We start from the raw sequence: 23,363 nt of genomic DNA on the forward strand, positions 1-23,363 counted from the left end.
ACAGTTTTGGATTTACGGAAAAATTGCAAAGGTAGTAGAGTCCCCAATGTATCTATCCCACATCGAGCCTCCCCATCATATATCATTGTTAATAAAGCAATATTGATAGGTTGTGATTAACTGAAGTCCGTAGTTTAGTCAAATCTTTTAAAATTTTATCTAATGTCCGTTGTCTATTCTAGGCTTCCATCTAGGATTTGTTGTTTTGGTTGCTAAGTCATGTACAACTCTTTTGTGACCCCCCTGGACTGTAGCCCACCATGGGATTTCCCAGGCAAGAAGACTGAAGTGGGTTGCCATTTCTTCCTTCAGGGAATCTTCTCAACCCGGAAATCTAACCTGCATCTCTTGCATTGGCAGGCATGACCTAGGAAGCTCACACTCTATCTAATTGTCTCCTAGGCTTCTCTTGGCAGTGACAAGGAAGAAGGAAATTTAACTTTCCTTCTTTTTGCTGACTTTGAGGGTTTTGAGATGTATTGGTAAGATATTTTGTAGGCTGTCCCTCTATGGGAATCTGATATTGTTATTAGACTGGGCTTGTGGGTCTTCAAGCTAAGGATCACAGACCTAAAGCCCCGGTTTATCACATACCAAGCATACACACCTCCAGCCTGATTGGTTGTTGATGTTGACCTTGATGATCTGGCTGAGGTACCAATACCCTTTGTCAAGCTTTCCCCACTGTACTATTACTCCTCCTACTCTTTAGCTACTCCCCCTACTCTTTAGAGCTTTGGAAGGAAATGAATGTGTGATTCCTCATCTTCTGTAGCTCATAAATGAAGTCATTAAAGTGTTTTTTGTTTTGTGTGTGTGTGTTTTTTTTTACTGTTATAATAGGCTTTAAAAAAAACCTGTAACAAAACAATGCTCTCTTTATACAAAAATTTAAAAATTATGCCCTTTTAATATCTTTAAGTCACCAATCCCTTAGAAGGACAGTATGTGTATTGCGGTTATTATTGGGCAAATTTTGATTCCTTTGTTTTGAAACAGTGACTTTAAAGCTGAATAGAAAAGCCTGCTGTTTTTACTTGTCGCACAAGGACGAGTTGGCGGGGTGGGGGGGTTAAGAATCACGTTATCTGTGTAAAAGAGAACACAACTGAAAGTGAAAGTGAAGTCGCTCAGTTGTGTCCGACTCTGCGACCCCATGGACTGTAGCCTACCATGCCCCTCCGCCCAGGAGATTTTCCAGGCGGTGTCATTGCCTTCTCCGGAGGATTTTTCTGACCCAGGGATCGAACCAGTGTCTCCCGCACTGTAGGCAGACCCTGTACCGTTTGAGCCAGCAGGGAAATCACAGTACGGTACCTGTGTTCTTTTACAATTAGGTGCGAGCACGTGCCCCGTGCGGTGTGTTACTTGCTCAGTGGTGTCCGACTCTGTAATTCCACGGACTATATGTAGTCTGCTAGGCTCTTTTGTCTACTGGATTCTCAAGGTTAGGAGTACTGGAGGCTACTAACAACTTCTCCAATCCCGGCGCCAGAAGGAGACAAAGAAACAGTAAGGGTTTAGCTAGTTTTTCATTGGGAAAGCGTATGGGTTGTGAAAACTCAGAACTCTGTTTTGTCAGCTCGAAGCGCCACCTAGGGATTTTCTTACTAGCACTACATCTCACATTTTAAGAAACTGTCTTTATACCAAACAAATCGTGGAAAAAGAGATTTTTCTTTTTTCCAAAAATTGCACCGTGATAAAGCCGTGCTTTAGCCGGTGCGGGCGTGTTGCATAGGTGTTAGCAGTACTGTCCTCACTAAGCGTTCATCGGACAGTAGCGCAACCCCAAGAAAAGGATGGTTAGCAGAGGCTTCGCGCAAGGCGCGAGTAGCAGGCGCCAACACTGGGTAAGCTTGTGGCGACCAATTCACCAGTGCCGCCACAGCCGCCCGGCAGCCGGTGAACCTCCGCTGATCACGGCTTCCGAAGCTCGCCCCAAAACTTTGTTTTCGGAGGCTCGGAAGGTCACAAAGAGGCCGTTCAGTGGTACCCAGAAGGCTACGCGCCGGCCGCGAGCTGATTTGCATACGCGCGCCCTGACGGGGCGGGGCCTCGGCGGGAGCTCCCGCCCTCCTGGGCTGGCGCTCGGAGCCGGCTCGCGGAGTCGGTGTTTGAGTAGCGTCTAGCAGAAGACTCTGGTGTTAGCTCTGTAAACCGCCCTTTCGGACAAGAGCGGCCCTCTTCCTGATACCCACCTTCACCCTCGGGTCGGCGCTCGCTCGGGCTCCCGGGCTGCGTCTGAGCCAGAGATGCGGGGGCGTGCCTGCAACTGGCGGGCGAGGGCGCCGAGCCCCGCGTGGGCCGCTGACGAGAGCCCGCTGTTTGTTGTTGCAGGTGGTTCTCCTGGGCATGGACATCCTGTCCGCGCTGGTCACCCGGCTGCAGGATCGGTTCAAGGCGCAGATCGGTACAGGTGAGCTCTCTCCTCCTCCCATCTCGGCCTTCACTGGGTCTCCCCACACCCTGCACTTGGCTGTACCCACCCCATAGCCAGCCCTCGTTCAGCCCCCCACCTTTTCTTTCTAGCCCCCCTCTCCCCGGCTCGCCCCCACCTCCTCCTGCATGTGTAGATGCTGCACCGCTGCCCTTGCTCCCCTCGTGGGCACGCCTGGGATCTGCCGCCTCCGCGCACCTGCTGGCATCCCCCCCAACCCCCGCCCCCTTTCCATACCTTTCTGCTGTCTTTTTCCATCTTCCTGTTCTAGTACTAGCTATTACTTTTATTTCTTATGCCAATTAGCCATCATGCTGTGGTGCCAACCAAACCCTGTTTGCCTCTGACCCTTCTCTTGGAGAGCCATTGCCTTTTCTCTTTGAGAGTCTTAGAGATCCGACGCAGCTGTATTTTTAAACAGTTTATTGTTACTACGACCGTTTTCACTTTGGTTGTCAGTGTCATTTCAAGTGTGTGGTAAACGACCACTTTTATTTTGAAGGGAAAATAGTGTCAGAATAATGAAATAAAAATAACATCAGGTTTCAAAGGTTAAGAGACGATTTTATTCCCAATCTCTGGGCATTCATAATAACAAAACAAGCCCTAACCCTTTCCTTTTAGCATTTCTCGTTACAACAGGTACACATATATTTGTGAATTTCTGTTAACTTTCTGGTCAATGTGCACGTTTAGGTAAAGTCATGAGCTCTTCCCACTCTGCCATAAACCGTGTATCCGCAAATAAAAATCCCTCTTACTTTTATTAACTTGATTACTTAATACCAAATTAGATGAATTGTTCAGGGTTATTTTCTGTAAAAGAAATTTCTAATAGACTTTTAGAAGAAGCAAAGTGAGTTGACCTCTGACATCCAAGTGCCCTTGGAACAGCAGCGATAGCCCACCCAAGCTGTGGGGAGGAAGGGCAGGCAGAGAGCTGCATTCTGTCTGATGAGCATGCAGAGATGTTATGTAAAATGAAAAGCAGACTGAGCCTTAAGTGTCTGTTCTTCCACCCCCAAGCAGATGCACTGGGGCCTCTCTCTCTTACCTGGATTTCCTTTTGTGTTGACTCTTTCCTGCCTAGGTCGTCCATCGACATCCATTTTAATAACATTCCAGCAGCTTAGAAACACATTGGGAACTTCCCAGAGGAAGGTGGCATAAGGAAGAAGACAAATAGAGTGTCCATGCAAAGGATTTTTGCAAATTCTCATTGTAGCTCCCATGAATTTGAGCAGGAGGAGATTTATAGGGGTTGGTGCTTGATGTGCATCATAGAGTGATATGCATCATTTAGGTCAGGATTTTGAGATATCTTGTTAATTGAAATACCCACAGTTGGGGACTTCAGGCCACCAGAGTGTGTTTTCATTTGATCAAGTTGCATTTTAATTTCCAGTGCTGCCGAGTTTAATAGACAGACTGGGAGATGCTAAAGACTCTGTGAGGGAGCAAGACCAGGCCCTGCTGCTGAAGATCATGGATCAGGCTGCTAATCCCCAGGTGAGACTGGGGTGTTCCTGCAAAATGTCCATGGGTTTCAGAGAAAAAAAAATTATGGTATTTCATCTAGCCCCACTTTCCCCCCATAGGATATTTACAGAGGGTGTGCCTTTGAATAAACTAGTGAACTTAACATGGGTATGGAGTGCTTGGTTTAATTTCTTAGACTCAAGCTCATTTATGTAATTGACTCTTTGTGTCTCTGAAAAGATGCAGCTGTGATGTCAGGGCCATCAGCAGCCTGGCTGCAGCCCTGGCCCATGTCTGCTGGTGAGCTGGGCTGCTGGGACAGCCAGCCAGGGATACAGCTCTGTCTTACCTATCCAGCAGACCATTGTTGGGGGGTGGGGCAGGGTGAGACAGTGTGAAGAGAAACTTTCCCAGGGAAGGTAAAACCTAGACTAATTTGGGAAGCAGAGCAGGTTAGCACAGGGGTGGGCACAGCTCTTCTGGCCAAGAGAGCAGCGTTGAGTAGGTGACCTTTGGTAAGTCACCCAGCCTCTTCTGCTTCATTTTCCTCACCCAGTAACTGAGGACAGTCCCACCTCTTTTTCAGGGTTGTCGGGAAAATTAAATGCAATTACATAAAGGAATGTATTTTGAAAGGTTTTAGCTTGGTATAGAAACCTATGCTACCATTTTCCAAAAAGCTCCCCAGAGGGCTAGTGGAAGCGGGGAGGGATATGGCACCTGTTGTGAGGTTCCTGCCCTGGGGGCCCCTGGCTTGGATGGGCTGCAGCAGCCTCCTCCTCTCCTCTCCCCCCCTTACCTCTGCTGTCTGCAGTACGTGTGGGACCGGATGCTGGGCGGCTTCAAGCACAAGAACTTTCGCACCCGGGAAGGCACGTGTCTCTGCCTCGTGGCCACCCTCAACGCGTAAGTCTGGGTGGGGCCTGAGGGCTTCCTTGGCCAAGCTTTTGTGTTTGTAACTTTTAACTTTGAAATCATCGTATATTTATAGGAAGATGTAGAGAAGTGTCCTGGGAGGTGCCTCGTACCCACCCACTGTCTTGCGAGTCTGTAGTGCAGGGTCCAGACCAGGAAGTCGGTGTTGATATGAGCTTGTTCAGGTTCCTCCAGTGACACACGTGTGTTCTGTGTGTGCCCAACTCTGTCATGAGTGCAGCTCCAGATAACTCGCTGCCACGTTCATGGGCAGACCTGTACCTCACCCCAGCCCTTTCACATTGCTGTTCTAGCCAGTCCCCAACGTCTGCCAGCCAGTCACCTGTTCTCCAGCTCTGAGATTTTATTAAGAATGTTATATGAATGGAATCACACAGAATGTGACCCTTTGAGATCAACTTTGTTTTCCTCACAGCATAATTCCCTTGAGATTGCATATATGCTGTGGCTGAACAGTTCATTGCTTTTTATTGCCAAGTAGAATTCCCCGGTATAGATGTATCATAATGTATTTAACCATTTACCTGTTGAATACTTCCAGTTTTGGGTTATTATAAATAAAACTGTTATAAATACATGTACCAGTTTCTGCCTGAACAGAAGTTATCATTTATTTTGGGTGAGTGCCTGAGAGTGCAATTGCTGGATCATTTATCAAGTTTGTTTTTAGTTTTTAAGAGAAGCTCTTAGCTATTTTCTATAGTTGTCTATACTGTTATACATTCCCACTGTCAGTGGTTGAATGATGTAGTTTCTTCAGAAACTAGCGTTGAATGTTATCACTGTCTTTAATTTTAACCATTTTGGTATGCAAGTAGTCCATGTCATTGTGGTTTTGCTTCCTTAATGACTGTTGATGTTTTAAAATTAAAAATTACAGATCACCTTTCCTGATTATGAAAGTATTACTGTATATGTCACAGAAAATCTGCATGAAGAAGAAAGTGATCATTGTCTATAATTCTGCTACCTTCAGATAATCACTGTTAACATGTAGCATTTTGTTCCAGACTTTAGAGTTTTATTATTTTTTTAAAAACAAAATGGATAGTGTAATGTTTACATTACTTGGTAGATTCTTTCCCCTCTTAATGTGCTAGATTTTTCAGGGTCATTAATTATGGCGTATGTCTGAAGCTTTTAAAAAATGTTTCTAGCCTTTGATAACAATTGTTTCACTTATTTATCCTAAGGGAGTAATCTGAGGGTAGTCAAAGAGAGTTGTATTGAGAGAGCATGTCTGTGGCTGCGCTTATGGTGGTGAACAGTTGCCAGTAGCTTAGTTATTCTTCAACAGGGCAGTGTCCTCTCAGCCGTTCGTTGCAGCGTTTTCATCAAGCGGTCGTTACCTGATGTAACGGTCTGTTGTAGCAGAGAACTGCAAACACTGCAGGGAGAGGGAGAGGGTTAGCGGAGGGCTCCAGGGACCTGCCTGGTAGCACAGTGAGTCAGGCAGAGTAGGAACCATCGTGGGACAAATAGTGATGCCAGCACGGTGGAACCCCACTGGGCCAGGCTCCGGCTTCGGCTTGGAGGGACACCAAGTGCAGGGGAGACTTGTGAGACGCACTCACAGTCTTGGACTCTGTGCAGAGGGCTTTTGGGCGTGTGTTTATTTTGGAAGCACGTAAGGGAGGATAAGGAGTGAGCCTTGGTGAGAGATAGTGGTGGGGGTAGGGGAGGTGGCCTTCTGTCTTCTGTTTTCACCACCATTAAAGCATTCCTTTTGTTTTCAGCTCTGGAGCTCATACGTTAACACTAAGCAAGATCGTGCCACATATATGTAACCTACTAGGAGATCCCAACAGCCAGGTGAGTGTATTTAGCAAGAAAGGAAAATCGTTGGTTTCACAGAGTGAAGGTGCATTTTGGTGATGTGTGGGTTGCAGTTATTGGGTTAGTGCCCAGTAGTGCCCAATATCTGGTGTCTTGGGTAGACCTGGGAGCCACTCTGCTCTTCTCTCCAGGTCAGGATGGGACCCCCATTAGCCTGTAAAGTGACATCATCCAGACCAGCCTCCAAGAGAAGGACACTGTGGTCACCATCTGTGTAGCCAGAGAGGTGGGCATGGGGGAGGGAGCAGTGACCCCCTCCCAGAGAGGGAGAGGTGGGCTGTACAGGTCATGGGGGCACTTCTCAGAGGTGATGGAAAGGTGCCATGTTTCACTTTGGGTGGTGGCCACACTGGTGCCCCATTGATGTTTTATGTAAATTAAAACAAAAACTGAAAAACAACAAAACATCACTTCCCTAGTGTCAGGGCAGGTGGGGGCGGTGTTGGTGAGCGGTGAGCCCAGCTCAGAAGCACTGTTCCTCTCTAGGTCACTCCTAGTGTCATCAAGGGCCCTGGCTGTCGCCTTAGCTCACACAGCCGCTTAGATAAAGGGGCTTAACGTGGGACAGTGACTTACAGAAGTGTACGCTTTGACCCTTGAACAGTATGGGTTCAGAGCACACAGGTCCACCTTCAGGCTGAGGTTCATAGGATACACTGCTATACTGCATGGACCCTGGTAATCTGGATCCAAGGAGGCTGAACCACGCATGCGTGGAGGGTTGGTGCCCTGACCCCCGCCTTGTCCAGGGGTCGAATGTACGCTGGGAACAACGTCTCAGTTTCAGCCTTGACTGGCAGCAACTGAAGTGCACTCCATGGACAAGTCTGCATTCCTCTCGCTGCCCCCAGCTCAGCTCCGAGGGCCCGGGGTCTGAACACTTCCTGCCCTCTCCTCCTTCCATGTCTCTGCCCTTTATCCCTGCATTCCTGCCTCCTTTCTGGGGCTCTGCTGTGCTGCCCATTCCTGCTCGATGCTGGGCTATGCTGGTCTCTCTCGCCTGCACCCACTCTCTTCTTTCTATTCATCCTCTACCCAACCTTTATTGAGAACACTTGACATTGGAAATGTGATTTTCAGATATTTTTATTTTTTGAATTATGCTTTATTGTGCAACATTAATTTAAAAATAACAGAATCTACTTTTTAAAAAGATTCTAACTTACCAAATGAACTGTTTTGCCTTTTTGCCCCCTTAATGTCTTGTCTCTACTTTGTTTTCTGTGGGAAAAATAATTTCTGCAGGCTATACTCTGAGGCTGTGACTGCTGCTACATGGTGTCCTGTCCTTCTGTAGAGAAGGAACGCCAGCCAGGCTGGCTGAGGCGCTTTGTTCCTCACTCACGTGCTTACCTGGTGGCTCAGATAGTAAAGGGGGAAGGAAATGGCAGCCCACTCCAGTATTCTTGCCTAGAGAATCCCGTGGACAGAGGAGCCTGGTGGGCCACTGTCCACAGGGTCGCACAGAGTCAGACATGACTGAAGCGACTTAGCATGCATGCATGCGTTGGACACAGAAATGGCAACCCACTCCAATATTCTTGCCTGGAGAATCCCAGGGACAGAGGAGCCTGGTGGGCTGCCATCTATGGGGTCGCACAGAGTCAGATACGACTGAAGCAACTTGGCGGCGGCAGCAGCAGACAGTAAAGAATCTGCCACAATGTGGGAGACCTGGGTTCAGTCCCTGGGTTGGGAAGATCCCCTGGAGGAGGGCATGGCAATCCACTCCAGTATTCTTGCCTGGAGAATCCCATGGACAGAGGAGCCTGGCAGGCTGTAGTCCACGTTGTTGCAAAGAGTCAGACACAACTAAGCCACTAAGCGCAGCACAGGTGCTTACTCTGGTCTGACAGGTGATGTGAGTATTCACGCTGGGCCTGGGAGACAGAATGGGGGTCGGTGAGGCCGGGTTCAGCGGGCAGTCATTGGCCATCTGGAGTAGACAGCATCAGTAGCCAGAGTTTCCCACACTGAGCATCCGAGGAGCCTGTGTGTTCACATCTACCTGAGGAGGGTTTCTCTGTACGTGAGCGAGTGTGTGCAGACACACAGGCCCAAGGGCCTTATCGCCACCCCTGGGGATGCCACCTGCTCCCCCAACGCCAACCCCCCCAAGTTGTCCCTCCTCCTGGGGGTGTCTGTCCATGTGCTTGTGCTCCTGACTTTACTCGCGTTTTCTTGTCCGTCTTTCCTGCTAGTCTCTAAACCATCAAGGTCCAGATTACCCTGTCTCCTCTTTATCATCCCAGGACTGCGTGGATTCTCCAGAGCTGTTTGCATGGCTTTTCCCTCTTAGTTGTGGACATCTCAGGCTGTTGAGGACAGTTGTATCTTCCTGGTGCTGTCACTGCACTGGGTGCCTAGCATTATGGTCAGCTTCCATCCAGCTCTCAGTCCTTTGGTGGTGGTGGTATGTGTGTGTGTGTGGGTGGGGTGGGGTGGGGTGGGATGGGGGGGTGGTTGGAGGGCTCTGCATGGTCCTGCACGTGGCTCCTCACGTCAGTGGGATTTAACTTTAAGGTGAGCCCTGTAGACACTCCTGCTCCAGAGGATGTGAGCCCTTTGATTGTGGTCTCACTGTACAGTGACCCAGCTCCTCAGAGTGGACCCCACACACAGGCTCTGTGTGGCTTAGAATGCTTTTGGCTGCTGAAAGTAATTCAGTCAGGAGAGCAGCGGGGACAATGTATTATCCCCTGTAAAGGGGGCCCGAGGGAGGGAGGCTGCAGGGCTTGTTAGCAGTTGTGTGATGTCCCCGGGCCTGTGTGCGTGCCTCGTCTTCTGCTGGGCTGCCCACCCCTAGAGCTTTCTTCTCTGCAGCTCTGCTCATAGGCCTGGCACGGGTGTAGTCCAGCTATATGTGTGTCCGGCCCTCCTGGCAGATGAAAATGTGGTGCTCCTCTGTCCCTGTCGTGTTTTCAGCTTTTTTATATCGAAAGGTTCACATTTAGATAAAGTGGAGAGAGGGTTGTACTGCACCCCCTTGTGCCATCACGCAGCCTCAGCAGCGGACCTCTCAAGGCCAGTTTACTTTCATCACTTTTGCTCCCCCACCCCATCATTTGGAAGCAGAATGCATTGAATGGATGATTTTGAAGGAAGTCTTAGACATCAGGTGATTTAGTTCTTGACTACTCCAAAAGGAACGGGCTCCCCACCTAATCTTGACACCACTGTTGCTTCCTGCCCCTGTAGAATGACTCGTTCCCCGTGTCATTAAATGCTCAGTCCACGTGCACTTTTCCCTGCGGGTCTCCTGTGGTATAGTGTTCCCTGCGTTTCTTTCCCCAAGTGGAGAGACGTTTTCCAGAAGCTTTCCTCAGGTTTCCTGTCGTATCTCGTGGTTGAGAGTTGTATCTTGGGGGAGGGACAGGAGGATGGGGTGGCTTTACACTCACGAGATGTTACCTTCCTAGCTGAAGTCAGGGCTTCCCCCTTTGGGGTGTGGGTTGCAGAACAGGGCCTATGTCTGTTGCCTAGGAGTACAGGGCAAAGGCAGCCAGCAGTCTTGAGACACTTGCTCAATAGGGCGTCCCTCGCCAGATTGGAGAAGGAAATGGCAAATCCACTCCAGTATTCTTGCCTGGAAAATCCCATGGACAGAGGACCCTGGTAGGCTATAGTCCATGGGGTCAAAAAGAGTCGACACGACTAAGCGACTTCACTCTCACTTTCTGCCAGATAGGGGAAACTCCAGTTCTGCCTGGAAACCTCTGATATATCTTCATTAGCTGCCCAGCTGGCCTCAAGCAGTGAGGTATCCCATCTGCAGGCCCTCACCACCCATCTGCTGTCTGTTTTCCTGAGGAGTTTGATCTGCATCTTCAAAGCCTGAAAGCATCTTGCAGTGCCTGAGGACCAGCATTGATCTCAATGTTCTCTGCAGTTGGCCCTGGGCTGGGCTGGCTGTGCTTGGGTGCCAGGCGGGTGGGAGAATGAAGTCCCTAGTGAGGGTTTGACCAGCACCTGAGAAGTGGGTGGGTTGGTGGCTATGGGGGATGGGGTGACTTTTGCCTTGCAGGAGTTTCTGGGGCACTCCTTTTCCCTGAGGGTGAGGTGTCCCCTTGAGTTTCAGGCTGTGTAGGGAGCCTGTTTCCTGCCATTCACATCTGGGTGTAGTGTAAAGAGGTGAAGTGATAGACACGTCCTGGGGCCCTCATCTTTTGCTACCTGAGTGGTCTGAGCTGTTGGGGTTCCTTTGCAAGGTGAGCCTGTGGGTGGCCAGAAGCCAGACTGGGACCTACATCGTTGTATGTAGAGGTGAGCACTGCTTTATCCCTTCAGCCTCAATTGACTTGCTTTAGGGACACTTGTCTTCTCAGCTGGGTTACAGTACTCTGTAGTGCCACACACAGTCTCTTCTGTGATTCTTGAATTGAGGGTTGTTTAACTGACCCCGTAGCTTTCTGAGCCTGAAGAGTAGTTATTTAAAGGCCAAGGTTGTTAGTCTGAAAGATGTAGATAATACCAGCTGCACCAGCCATTGTGTTGAGTGCTTCACATTCAGGACCACAGGGCACAAACGGCTGGCCTGAACTTGAATTTCAGCCTATAGGTGGGTGTGTGTGTGTGTCTATACACGTGTCTGCAGGGTGATTTTTACTTTTGGAGTTTGGACAGTTTTACATTTGGGAGATGTGTATTTCTGATTTTTCTCCAAAGAGTGAGGATGAGGCAGAGCTGTACTTGCAGCACCCCAGTATGTGTGCCCCCATGGCCACGAGCTGGCGGCATGCTGGCAGCTGCCTGTCTGCGGCCACATTCCCCTGTCCTCTGGCCTTGGGGTCCCCTCCCAGGGTCCTGGGTCCTCATCCTCTCACCCTGTTGTGCCCATCGTGTTATCTGCTGGGCCATGTGGCACACTAGTTTGGCACCTAATAGGCAGTCAGATATTTGTTGAATTGAATCCATTATTTTTTTAACCCCAAAGCAACCTTCTAGTTATGAAGGAGGAAATTGAGATTAAAAGAGTTTAAATATTTTTTTTTAATTTTATTTTATTTTTAAACTTTACAATATTGTATTGGTTTTGCCAAATATCGAAATGAATCCGCCACAGGTATACGTGTGTTCCCCATCCTGAACCCTCCTATCTCCTCCCTCCCCATACCATCCCTCTGGGTCGTCCCATTACACCAGCCCCAAGCATCCAGCATCGTGCATCGAACCTGGACTGGCGACTCGTTTCATACATGATACGAGTTTAAATATTTTGTCTAAAGTTATATAGTCCCTAAATGGCCAAGTAGGTCCTGAGAGCTACTTTGACTCTGAGGCTAGTAATTCTGTTGATTGACTGAATGAATGAGTGATTCTTTGAATTCTGTAGTGCTTTACAGTTTTCTGAAGTTACACACACAATTTCATATAGTAGTCCCATAATAGCCCCCTTTTCACACCTGTATTGCCCCTGCCCCCTTCCCTCTCCTTGCTGGCAGCCGCTAGTGTGTTTTCTCTATCCAAACATTTCTTTTTTGATTTATTCACTAGTTTGTTGTGTTTTTTAGATTCCACATATAAGTGATATCAGTGTTTGCCTTTCTCTGTCTGACTTATTCCACTTAGAAGGCTAGTCATTTTTTCACTAAATCCCTTAAACTCTTTACAGCCCAGACTTGTAAGTAGCAGACAGGATATTGATTGCTCTTTAAAGAGTTTCCCCAGTGTGATCCGCTCTGGCTCTGAGCAGATATCGTGATTAGAAAGTAAGCAGTGGTGATGCACCTGTCATTGATTTCAGACAGTGGCATTGACTGCTTTGGTAAGATGTGCATGTCTCAATATGAAAATGTTTCCTGACATCAGAAATTATTCCCTTTCCAAAATAATCTGGTAATCTGTTATTCAGCTCAGGCTACCATGGCAGAATACCATAGACGGGGAGGCTTGAACAAGTGAAACTTGTTTCTGGCAGTCCTAGATCAGGGTGCCAGCATGGCCAGCTCTGGTGAGGGTTCTCATCCCATTTTGCAGACAGAGAGAGCTCTCTTGACGTCTCTCTTATAAAGACAGGCCTCCTGTTGTATCAGGCCCATTCTTACGACTTCATTTAACCTGAATTCCCTTCTTCACAGGCCCTGTCTCTGTCTGCAGTAACATTGGGCTTCAATATAGGAATTTTTTCGGGGGCTGGCAGTGGCGGGGGAGGGGTGTCACAGACACAATTCGGTACATAGCATCAAGTTTTAGGTGAGAAGATAGTAAGAACCTGGAATTTGGCTATCTATCACAAGGGAAAAAATGTGAGTAAAATTACCTGTCATGCACTACTGTTAATCATAGGGTGACTTGCAGTGTTCAGGATTGTAAATTGTCTGTATTCCTACTTCCTTCCTCTCTCCTTCACTCTCTGTTTCTTTGATTTCATTGCTTGAGACCAAATCTGGAATCATGTTGTTCTCCTGTCTGTCCCTGCTCTCCTCCCCTGGGTACCCCCCACAGGCTGGCCTTGAATTCATTGGATTAAAATTTTTTTTTCTTTCCACCTTTTTACTGGCAAAATTTTAGACCTGTAGAAAAATGGAAAGGTTAGTATAGTGAACAGCTATATTTACCATTTAACATTTTGTCACATTTGTTTCATAACTCAACATGGATACTTATACATACATGTATACACACATACACAGAGAAATTTTTTATTCTTGAACCATTTGAAAGTATCTAGCACACATGATCTTTTTACTCCTATATAATAACAGATATTTTTATATAATCACATGTTGTTTTCACATGAGAAATTTAGCATTGATAAACTATTAAGTTAGTGCAAAAGTAATTGCAGTTTTGGTCCATAGATTTTAAATCATTATAACTAGGCTCAAACACATCTTTATTAGTCAGAATAGGAACCATTGCAATCAACATACTTTGCCAACGAGAAGTAAGTTTGTTTATTCCTGTAGCATGAAAATCCATGCTTTGGGATTCGACGAACTCTTGGAAAGCATTTCCTGCCTCCTGGTTTTTAAGTGTTTTCCCTGCAAAAAGTTGTAGAGATTTTTGAAGAGGTTGTAGTAGGTTGGTGAGAGGTCAGGTGAACATGGAGGATAAGGCAAAACGTCATAGCCCAATTTGTTCAACTTTTGAAGCTTTGGCTGTGTAACATGATCAGGCGTTGTTGTGGGGAAGGATTGGGCCCATTCTGTCGACCCATTCTAGCTGCAGGCATTGCAGTTTCCAGTGCGTTTCCTCCATCTGCTGAGCATACTTCTCAGATGTAATGGTTTCACTGGAATTCTGAAAGCTGTAGTGGATCAGACGGGCAGGAGACCACCAAAGAGTGACCATGACCTTTTTTTGGTGCACGTCTGGCTTTGAGAAGTGCTTTGGAGCTTCTTCTCAGTCCAACCATGGAGCTGGTCATTGCCGATTGTTGTATAAAATCCACTTTTAATTGCCTGCCAGGCTCCTCTGTCCATAGAATTCTCTAGGCAAGAATACTGGAGTGGGTTGCCATTTTTTTCCCAGGGGTTTAATTGCAAATCACAATGCAATTGAGAAATGGTTTGTTGTCATATAGAATAAAAGAAGATGACAATTCAAAACAAGTTTTTTTTAATTTTCGGTCAGCTCATGAGGCACCCACTTATCGAGCTTTTCCACCTTTCCAATTTGCTTCAAATGCTGACTGATCAGAATTATCAATGTTGAGTTCTTTGGCAACTTCTCTTGTAGTTGTAAGAGGATCGGCTTCGATGATTACTGTCAATTAGTTGTTGTCAACTTCCAGTGGCCGGCCACTGCACTCCTCATCTGCAAGGCTCTTGTCTTCTTTGCAGAACTTCTTGAACCACCACTGCACTGTATGTTCATTAGCAGTTCCTGGGCCAAATGTGTTGTTGATGTTGCAAGTTGTCTGCACTGTTTTACGACCCATTTTGAACTCAAATAAAAATCACTCAAATTTACTTTTTGTGTAACATCATTTGTATAGTCTTAAATATAAACAACATAAGTCATTAGCAATAAAACAAAATGAGAAATGTGCATTAAAATGATGTATAACACAACCACATTTATTTAAGAATGTATTCCAATATCAAATGGCAAAGTTCAACAATCCAAAATCCCAGTTACTTTTGCACCAGCCTAATGTTTGGTATATATACAATCCATATTCGGGTTCCCCCATTTTCTGTTTGTTTTTGTTTTAAATAAAGTTCATTCTGTCTCTGGAGCCTTATTTATCCGGACCTGTTCCCCCCTGTCTGTGTTTGGCCAGACTGCTGCCTTGAGCTTCCTGAAGCTTATGCTGTGCTGCTCCGCCTTCATGCGTCCGCACTGGCTGGTTAACCTTGTTTGGAGCCTGTCTCATCCCATTTCTTCCTGCTGAAATGCTGTGTTTCTAAGCACATTTTAAGTGGTTCCTTCCTCTTCCATAAAATGTTTCTTGGTATCCTCTGGTGTGCCCACTCCCCTGTACTGTGTGAGCTCTCTGTACTCTTTTGTATAACATTTATTACATCCTGTCCTGTATTAAATGTAGAATTTATGGACTTTTTTCCCATCTACCTTTGAGAACTTTGCACTTCTTGAATACAGGTGCTATGTAACCTTTACCACACTTTTCTGTTGCTAAGTATTTAATTGGCCTACATCCAGAATGCTTTACATGGTGTTTTTTTTGTTTGTTTGTTTGTTTTAAGAATAATTCACTTATTTGTAGTGTTTTCCACTTTGGTCTGAAATTTCTAGTTTCCATACATCATCTTAAAGGATGAAAAGAACTAAGGGGTATAGACTTTAACATGGACACAGGGTTGGGATCTGAATTTTTTTTCCATACTCTCTGGAGTTGTGCCCACAGAGTCAGAGCTGTCAAAGTACGGCTTTGTCTCATCCCATGTCTCTAAGGGGTTGTGTTCAGAGTCATGTTGGTGAGTGGGTGATGAACTTGGGGTGTTGGATAGCCTGTTGTGTCCGCAGCAGGAAGCACTGGGGAATGACACAGAGCAGCTGTAAGATCTCTTCTTTTACATCTAGGTTCGAGATGCAGCAATAAACAGCTTAGTGGAAATTTACAGACATGTAGGAGAACGTGTGAGGGCAGATCTCAGTAAAAAAGGATTGCCACAGTCCCGGTGAGTTCAGACTTTTTCCTTTCTCTTGCTGTTTCCCCTCCTCTTTCTCAGTTAACATCGTGGTTTGCACTGCTTATTTTGTTATGGGGTAATTTTTTTGAAAGACTATATGGTGAGAAGATTGATGGATGGCGATCTTGTCCAGATCATGTCTCAGGGGTCCCCTTTCATTCCACTTGCTCAAAAGTAAGACTTTCTCACCCAGACATCTGACCTGGTCCCATGCCACAGACTGTTTTTAGAAGCATATTTAAAAGTGATCGGTGTTGAAAGATTTTGCATTCTCTGGGTTCATGTGGTTCTACATTTCGTATGTACATGGAACCTGGTATCTTGGGGGCTTAGAATGTATTTGTTTGAATGAAGCCTTTCCCAGATAAATCTGGATAGAAATATATAAGTGAGAATTCTGGACATCTTTGAGATGTTAGCCTTCTGGCTAGTAATGCCAGTTTCAACATCCAAGTCTCCAGTGCAAGGAGATTATTGTCTTACCATATCCAGAGTCCCCTTGAGTCCACAGATGTTTCTGTTGTCAAACTTTTAAAAATAATGAAAAATCAGTTATCTATGATTTTTAACTATGATGTACAAATTTTATACCAAATGAATTTTAAACCTTTTGACTGTCTAATTGGGAGAAAGTAATATGAAAACCCTGGGAAGTTAGGCCTGGATGGGACTCACCAAGTGGTTTATCTGGACCTGTCATTGTGCCCATGGGGACAGCTGAGACCCAGTGACAGGAAGTGACTGGAGACATGACCCAGCTAGAAAGTCAGGGCTCAGGCTGATATCCTGTGCTTCATTTTTTCTATCCATTCCACAAATGAGCTTGCAGAGTATTGGGCATCTCCATCTGGGGCAAAATATTGAGATACACAGGAGCCATCTGTCTTGACGTCCCTCAGTTGGGTGTGATGGAAGTGGGCGACTGACCCTGCAGTCAGGGTGCCAGTGGCATTTGAGGGGGGACATCCTTCCTTGTTGAGTGTCACATCTGACCCCAGTGTTGCTTTCATCATGGTCCCTGGGCCTTTGTTTTTTTTTTTAAAGCACTACAGAACAGTAGAAGGTGCTGGGGATACTCTGTGCTAGCAGACAACGTGATCCATGCACCCTGGGGGAGGGGTCAGCAGTTAGTGTGGTGGACACCAGCCATTTCCACTGAAGCCTTTCAGTGGACAGGGTCAACAGACAAGAATACAACTACTTTTCATGTTTTTTACATGAAGGTAATCTGTGGGAACGGGTTTTTAATTCCTGTATTTTATGAACCTCCACCTTGTAGTCTCTGAATATATGGTGAGAACACTTGGGAGGGAGATGAACTACAAAGTACTGACCAGGCTCTAGGGAAAACTGGAGACTGCAGGAAAGCAGGGGCTAGTTAGTGATGATGTCACCATCATTGTTGGGGAAATGGGTCTTGGGCCGTGAGAACCTCTCCTGCCCAAGGTCTGGTGGCACCATGCTGAGTGCCTCATGGTGAGTCTAGGCCATGGCCGGCCTGTCTTCCCCATGGGATTCCTGTGTCATGTTCAGCGGTCGCTACAGCAGCTGACAGCTGGGCATGTGACATGGTGAAACCAAGGTCTAGCGAGGTGGGCACAGGGGGTAAGTCGCATTGTAGACTGAGGCATCCTTACATAGGCCTGCATGTGGGGTCGGCCTGGACTCTGCCTGGACACTAGAATGTGGAGCTGCCCGTTATGCCCACAGAGCGGGGTCGGAAGTCTGGCCTGGGTGTGGCTGCCCGCCTGCCTTCCTGTTGGGACTCTGGCATTTGTGGAGCCTCTGGCAGTGCTGGGTGAACAGCCCCCGCAAACCCTGGCCCTCAGATCTAATGAGCTTGCCTAATGCCAGCATTCCATGTGTCTTGTCCCTGCTTGTGGCTGGGAATTGAGCATGTCCTGTGTGACTCCACCAGGAGAAACTCCAGGAATCTTGAGTCTAGTTTCCTCTGGTCCTCACCCCTTTGCTGATTTTCCTTTCTGTCCTTTTACATTGTAATAATCACAGCTGTCAGTGTGACTCTGTGCCGAGGCCCTGAATCCTCCTGGTGAGTTGTGGAACCTGGACTGGTCTTAGGGACCCCACAGGGTGAGTTAGGTACGGTCCTGGAGCTGGGGCTAGAGCCTTCTCTTGCAGACTCCCAGTCATAGTTTTTTCCCCACTGTCAACTCTACTTCCTTTAAAAAAAAAAAAAGATTAAAAAGAAGTAACAGAAGAGTTAGTGCTTCTGTGATTAGGAATGAGAGTTTCCACTGTCTCATGTTAGCTGAAATCATTCCTCAAATTCTGGACCAAAAGGAGAGGGTAAGCCTAAGGAAGTGACCCACAGCTTTACAGCTGGATACTTTGAGTATCCTAGACTTCTTTTACATCATTATAGGTTTTTTGTTGTTGTTACGTGAGCATAGAAGAGTCTTTAGCTTGGCAAGATTCCATAGCACTAACAAAATATTGTGGAATTTGCTTAAGGTTTTCTAAAACTTGCCTTTAGTCCTAGAATAAAAAATGTTGTCCTCTAGCAGCTGTTCTTGGCAGTCCAGTGGTTAAGAATCCACGAGTCCATTTCAGGGGACACAATTTTGATACCTGGTTGGGGAACTAGGGTCCCATATGCTGTGCAATGCAGCAGAAAAAGAGAAAATGTTGTCTTCTTATGAGTTTGTTCATTGAGTGAGTACTGTATTTGAGAAGATTAATTGTGTCGCTAGGAAATAAATACATGATGAAAAAGGATGCCTTTCTCATGTCAGCTAACTGATGTAGTAAGAGTGATCTGATTTAGGCAGCAGTTTTCTTTGCTCATTTCACAAAGGAGAGAGAGTTGCGTATTCTTCAGCTTCAGTTTGAAGGAGCTGGAATCATCCTTTGGGGCCATGTGTTCAATTCTTATTTGAGTATGTCATCTATTGGCTAAAGTCACTTTCATCCAGAGGAGAGAGGAGATATTCAGCCCAATCTCCATCTTAGGTGTCCCCTATGTGGGATCTCAGCACAGCTGAGCTGCGAATGTCAGTCAGCATAGTATTTGGACATTTTCTGTTGTTTTCCATGTATTGTTTTCACAATTGACACACATGACGTGTTCAGAAACCGAGTACTACATGATTCACTTCTCACTGTCCATTTTAAGAGGCCATATCGCAGTAGGATATTTGTGAGGTGTCTCTGGATCTAAAGAAAATGTCGGTAGATTCCTGTCACTTACTCTCCAAGGCGTCCCTTCACAGACAGATGCTGTCTGCCCACATGGATACTCACTGTCACCCCACTGTGTATGCCAGAAAATATTTCTATTCCATATAGTATGATTTAGTTTGTGAGGCTTTGGCAAAATGATTGCTGGTGTGAAATTTCTTCTGGAACCATCATTTGGGAACCAAGCTCCTGAAACAGCAGCTGCTTTAAATCTAATGATAGTTTTAAGTTCTGCTGCTGCTGCTGCTAAGTTGCTTCAGTCATGTCCGAGTCTGTGCGACCCCATAGATGGCAGCCCACCAGGCTCCCCCGTCCCTGGGATTCTCCAGGCAAGAACATGGAGTGGGTTGCTATTTCCTTCTCCAGTGCATGAAAGTGAAAAGTGAAAGTGAAGTCGCTCAATCGTGCCTGACTCTTAGCGACCCCATGGCCTGCAGCCTACTAGGCTTCTCCGTCCATGGGATTTTCCAGGCAAGAGTACTGGAGTGGGGTGCCATTCTAGATAGTGCTAAAACATGCCGTTGGATGCATTTTAACTCTTTGGAGAACTTTCTTTGTGAGCCTGCAGTTTTGAATATAGCTCTCATAGTATTTGTTTATAAAAACCTTGGAAACATTCACTAGACGTTATTATCTAATGATTGTATTGTTAAGGGGAGAATTGAAGCTTTCTTATTTTTGGTTTTAATTTGCTTGCTAAAATTTTGGTGTTAACAGGGAGGGCCCAGGGCAAAAGCAGATGAGAAATGTGCTCTGTAATACCCCTCTCATTTCTTTTTTTAAAAAATTTGTTTTTGGCTGCACTGGGTCTTTGTTGCTACTTGAAGCCTTTCTCTAGTTGTGGAGAATGGGACTACTCATGCAGCGCTCAGGCTTCTTATTGTAGTGGTTTTTCTTGTTGGAAAGCATGAGCTCTAACATGGGCTCAGTAGCTGTGGCTCACAGGCTTTGTTGGCTCCTCAGCATGTGGGGTCTTCCCGGACCAGGGATCAAACCCGTGTTCCTTGCATTCGCAGGCAGATTCTTAAGCCCTAGAGCATTAGTGAAGTCCACCCCTCTCATTTCTAAATTTTATTTTCTGCAAGTCATTCATACAGAGAGGATTGACTAGATTTACAAGATACATTGAAAAAAAGGGCAGTTTCTTATCTCTTCTGCCACTTTTCCTGTTTTTACTGACTCTTCTGTATCTGTTGCTTTGTCTCTAAGTACTATGCTATTTCTTAGTTTTTTGTCACTCTTAAGAATTTTACTTCACATTATGAAGGGTGAATTTCAGTTCTTTCCTCCTACCCTCTCTGAGGTATACTTACCCTCTCTACATCCACCAAACCTAGTCATGTCTTCATTTTGATTCGGACACCATTGTGTTTCTTCTGTCACTGTGCATGCCATTCACAGCTCATTGTTTATATTTGGTGAACCATGATGACTTTACCTCCCCACCCCCCACCCCCACCCCATGGTTTCCCAGGGTTTGTCTGACTTTCACCTGGGTAGTTGTCTGTATGCATCTCCTGCGCTTGGCTGTCTACATACTGCCAGGTCAGGAATGTTTCCTTGAGCCTGCGCTTCCCGTCCTCACCAGCCACCTCTTCTGCCTTTTGCTTTATCATCCTCCTGGGGCTGCACTGCATCTTTCTTGGCAGGTGCACCTACTGATTCTTGGAGACATCGTCGTTCTTGGTTTTCTCCCTCACCAGTAACTTTCTAAGGAAAGATGTGGAGAAGAATAGTTTTTTGAGTCTGAGAATATCTTTATTCTCTCTTGATATTGATAGTTTGTCAGGGTCTAGAAATCTAGAAGTCCTTTTTTTCATCCAAAATGTGGAAGCTAATGTGCCTCCCTCCCCTAATTGAGTCCCAGCTTTCAGTGTTTCTAGTGAGAAGTCCATAGTCACTCTGATTTTTTGGTCATATGTTGTCACTTTGCTTCTCTTTGTTCTCATCGTTGATCGGAAACTTGATAGTGGACCTTATGTGAGACTAGTTTCTTATGCATTTGGAGGGCCTTTCACAATGGACCCTCATGTCATCTAGTTCAGGGCAGGTTTCTTTATAATGACCTCTTGGATTAGTTGATCCTCTGATCCTCTTATTTTTCTCTCCCATTTATGGCTTCTTAGTTTTGCCCTGTGAGTAATGCTGCGGTGAAATTGGGTGTGTAAATATCTGTTCCATTCCCTGCTTTCAGTTCTTTGGGTATATAGTCTGAGAAGCTGGAGCAAGTGGTAATTCTTTGTGTAAGTTTTTTGAGGAACTGCCATTCTGTTCTGTAGCTGTTGCACCAGTTTGGATTTCTGTCAGCAGCGTACATCCTTGCTAAAAATTGTTATTTTCTGGTTTATTTTGATAAATAGCCATTCTAATGGGTTTCTCATTGTGGTTTTGATCCTCATAGAATTTTTGTTGGAACTTTGTTGAAAATGAACTGACCATTAATGTAAAGATTTCTTTCTGTTCACTTCTATTCCATTGATCTATCTATTGATCTATTCCATTGCCTGTCCTACTAGTAGTACATTGTCTTGATTAATGTAACTGCGTAGAAAATTTTGAAGTCAGAGTTTGTTCTTTTTAAGATTGTTTTGGCAATTTTGGGTGCCTTACATGTCCTTGTGAATTTTAGGTTGTATTTGTCAATTTCTGCCTGAAAAAGTCACCTGGGATTTTGGTAGGAAATGAATCTGTAATGAGTTTGGGCAATATTACCATCTTAATAACATTGTCTTCCAATCCATGAACATGGAATGTCTTTCCATTTTTAGAAGTGTTTAATTACTTTAAATGATTGCTCAGTAGTGTCCAGAGGACATGACTTGTGCTTCTTTTGTTAAATTTATTCCTTGTGTTTTCTCTTGGTGCTATTCTAAGTAGAATTTCTTTTCTTATTTTCAATTTCAGATGGTTCATCATTAATGTATATAGATTATAATTTTTTTTTTATATTGATCTTGAATCCTGCAACCTTGCTGAACTCCCTGGTTCTAATGATTTTACTGTGGACTTCTTGGGATTTTTTAATATAAGATATGTCAGCTGCCAGTAGAGAGAGTTTGTACCTCTTAATCCCCAACTACATATAATCCCTCACCCTTACCTCTTCCCACTGGTAACTGCTAGTTTGTTTTCCATATCTGTGAGTCTGGTTTTTTGTATGTTTTGTTCAGTAGTTTTATCTTTATTCCACACATAAGTGATGGCATATTGTGTTTGTCTTTTTCTGACTGGCTTATTTCCTCTGGTATGTTATACTTTCATTTTCATTCATCTCAAGGTACTATCTAATTTCCCTTTTATTTTCATCTGACCTGTTTGTTATTAGGGCTGTTCTATTAAATTCCAGCATTATTTCTATTTGTTATTCATTTCTACTTTTGTCCTGTTATGGTCATAAATCATAATTCCTGTGTTCCATGGTTTTAGTTCTTTGAAATTTATTGGAGCTTGTTTTATGGCCCAGTATGTGGTCTGTCCTAGAGAATATTCCAGGTGCACTTGATAAGAATCTGTATTCTGTTGTTATTGAAACATGCAATATCGAAATCGTCTCTTAATACCGATGACTTATTTCTCTCTTCAATTCTGTCACTTTTTGTGTTATATATTTGGAAGCTCTCTTCTTGAAAGTGAAAGTTGCTCGGTCATGTCCAACTCTTTGCAACCCCATGTGAGCTATACAGTCCATGGAATTCTCTAGGCTAGAATACTGGCTTGGGTAGCATTCCCTTCTCCAGGGAATCTTCGCAACTCAGGGATTGAACCCAGGTCTCCCACATTGCAGGCAGATTGTTTACCAGCTGAGCCATGAGGGAAGCCCTTGAATACTGGAGTGGGTAGCCTATCCCTTCTCTAGCGGATCTTCCTGACCCAGGAATCAAACCAGGGTCTTGACCATTTTGTATCATATATTTGGGGGCTTTGTTCTTAGATGCCTATAATTACGTCTTTCTGATAAATTGATCCTTCTGTCAATGTAAAATGTCCTTCTTTGTCCCTGATAGTACTTTTTGTCTTGAAGTCTATACTGTCTGATATTAGTATAGCCACCCTGGGTCTCTTTTGAACACTTTTTCCCATGGATTATCTTTTCATATCCTTTTGCTTTCAGCCCTTTTGTCTTTGTGACTGAAATGAATCTCTTGTACACAGCATACAGTTGGGTCTTGATTGTTTATTGAACCTGAAAATCTTTGTCATTTAATTGAAGTATTTAATTCTATTTATATTTAATGTACTACTGATAAAGTAGACTTTATTTCTGCTATCTTATGTTGCTTTTTGTGTTTTATATGCCATGACTTTTTTATTTTTCTGTTCTTCCAGTGCTGCCTTATTTTGTAATAAGCAGATACTTTCTAGTGTGCCAGTTTAAT

General features: G+C 45.1%; 1 protein-coding gene and 1 non-coding gene across 5 annotated transcripts in view; one reads left to right on the plus strand and one right to left on the minus strand.

Moving 5' to 3' along the window:
• CLASP1 (cytoplasmic linker associated protein 1) overlaps nt 1-23,363 on the plus strand; it is a 276,819-nt gene that overhangs the window by 99,858 nt on the left and 153,598 nt on the right. For all 4 annotated transcript variants that reach the window (XM_070389116.1, XM_070389124.1, XM_070389129.1 and 1 more), the window contains exons 3-7: nt 2,341-2,419; nt 3,846-3,949; nt 4,734-4,825; nt 6,592-6,667; nt 15,680-15,777. In XM_070389116.1, coding sequence (XP_070245217.1) covers nt 2,341-2,419; nt 3,846-3,949; nt 4,734-4,825; nt 6,592-6,667; nt 15,680-15,777 — 449 coding nt within the window. The remainder of the gene's footprint in view (nt 1-2,340; nt 2,420-3,845; nt 3,950-4,733; nt 4,826-6,591; nt 6,668-15,679; nt 15,778-23,363) is intronic.
• LOC138985043 (U4atac minor spliceosomal RNA) lies at nt 1,682-1,807 on the minus strand. The gene has a single exon (XR_011462279.1). It is a non-coding gene; the product is annotated as a U4atac minor spliceosomal RNA (small nuclear RNA).

Source organism: Bos mutus, chromosome 2, assembly GCF_027580195.1.
Source record: "Bos mutus isolate GX-2022 chromosome 2, NWIPB_WYAK_1.1, whole genome shotgun sequence".
Classification (NCBI taxonomy): domain Eukaryota; kingdom Metazoa; phylum Chordata; class Mammalia; order Artiodactyla; family Bovidae; genus Bos; species Bos mutus.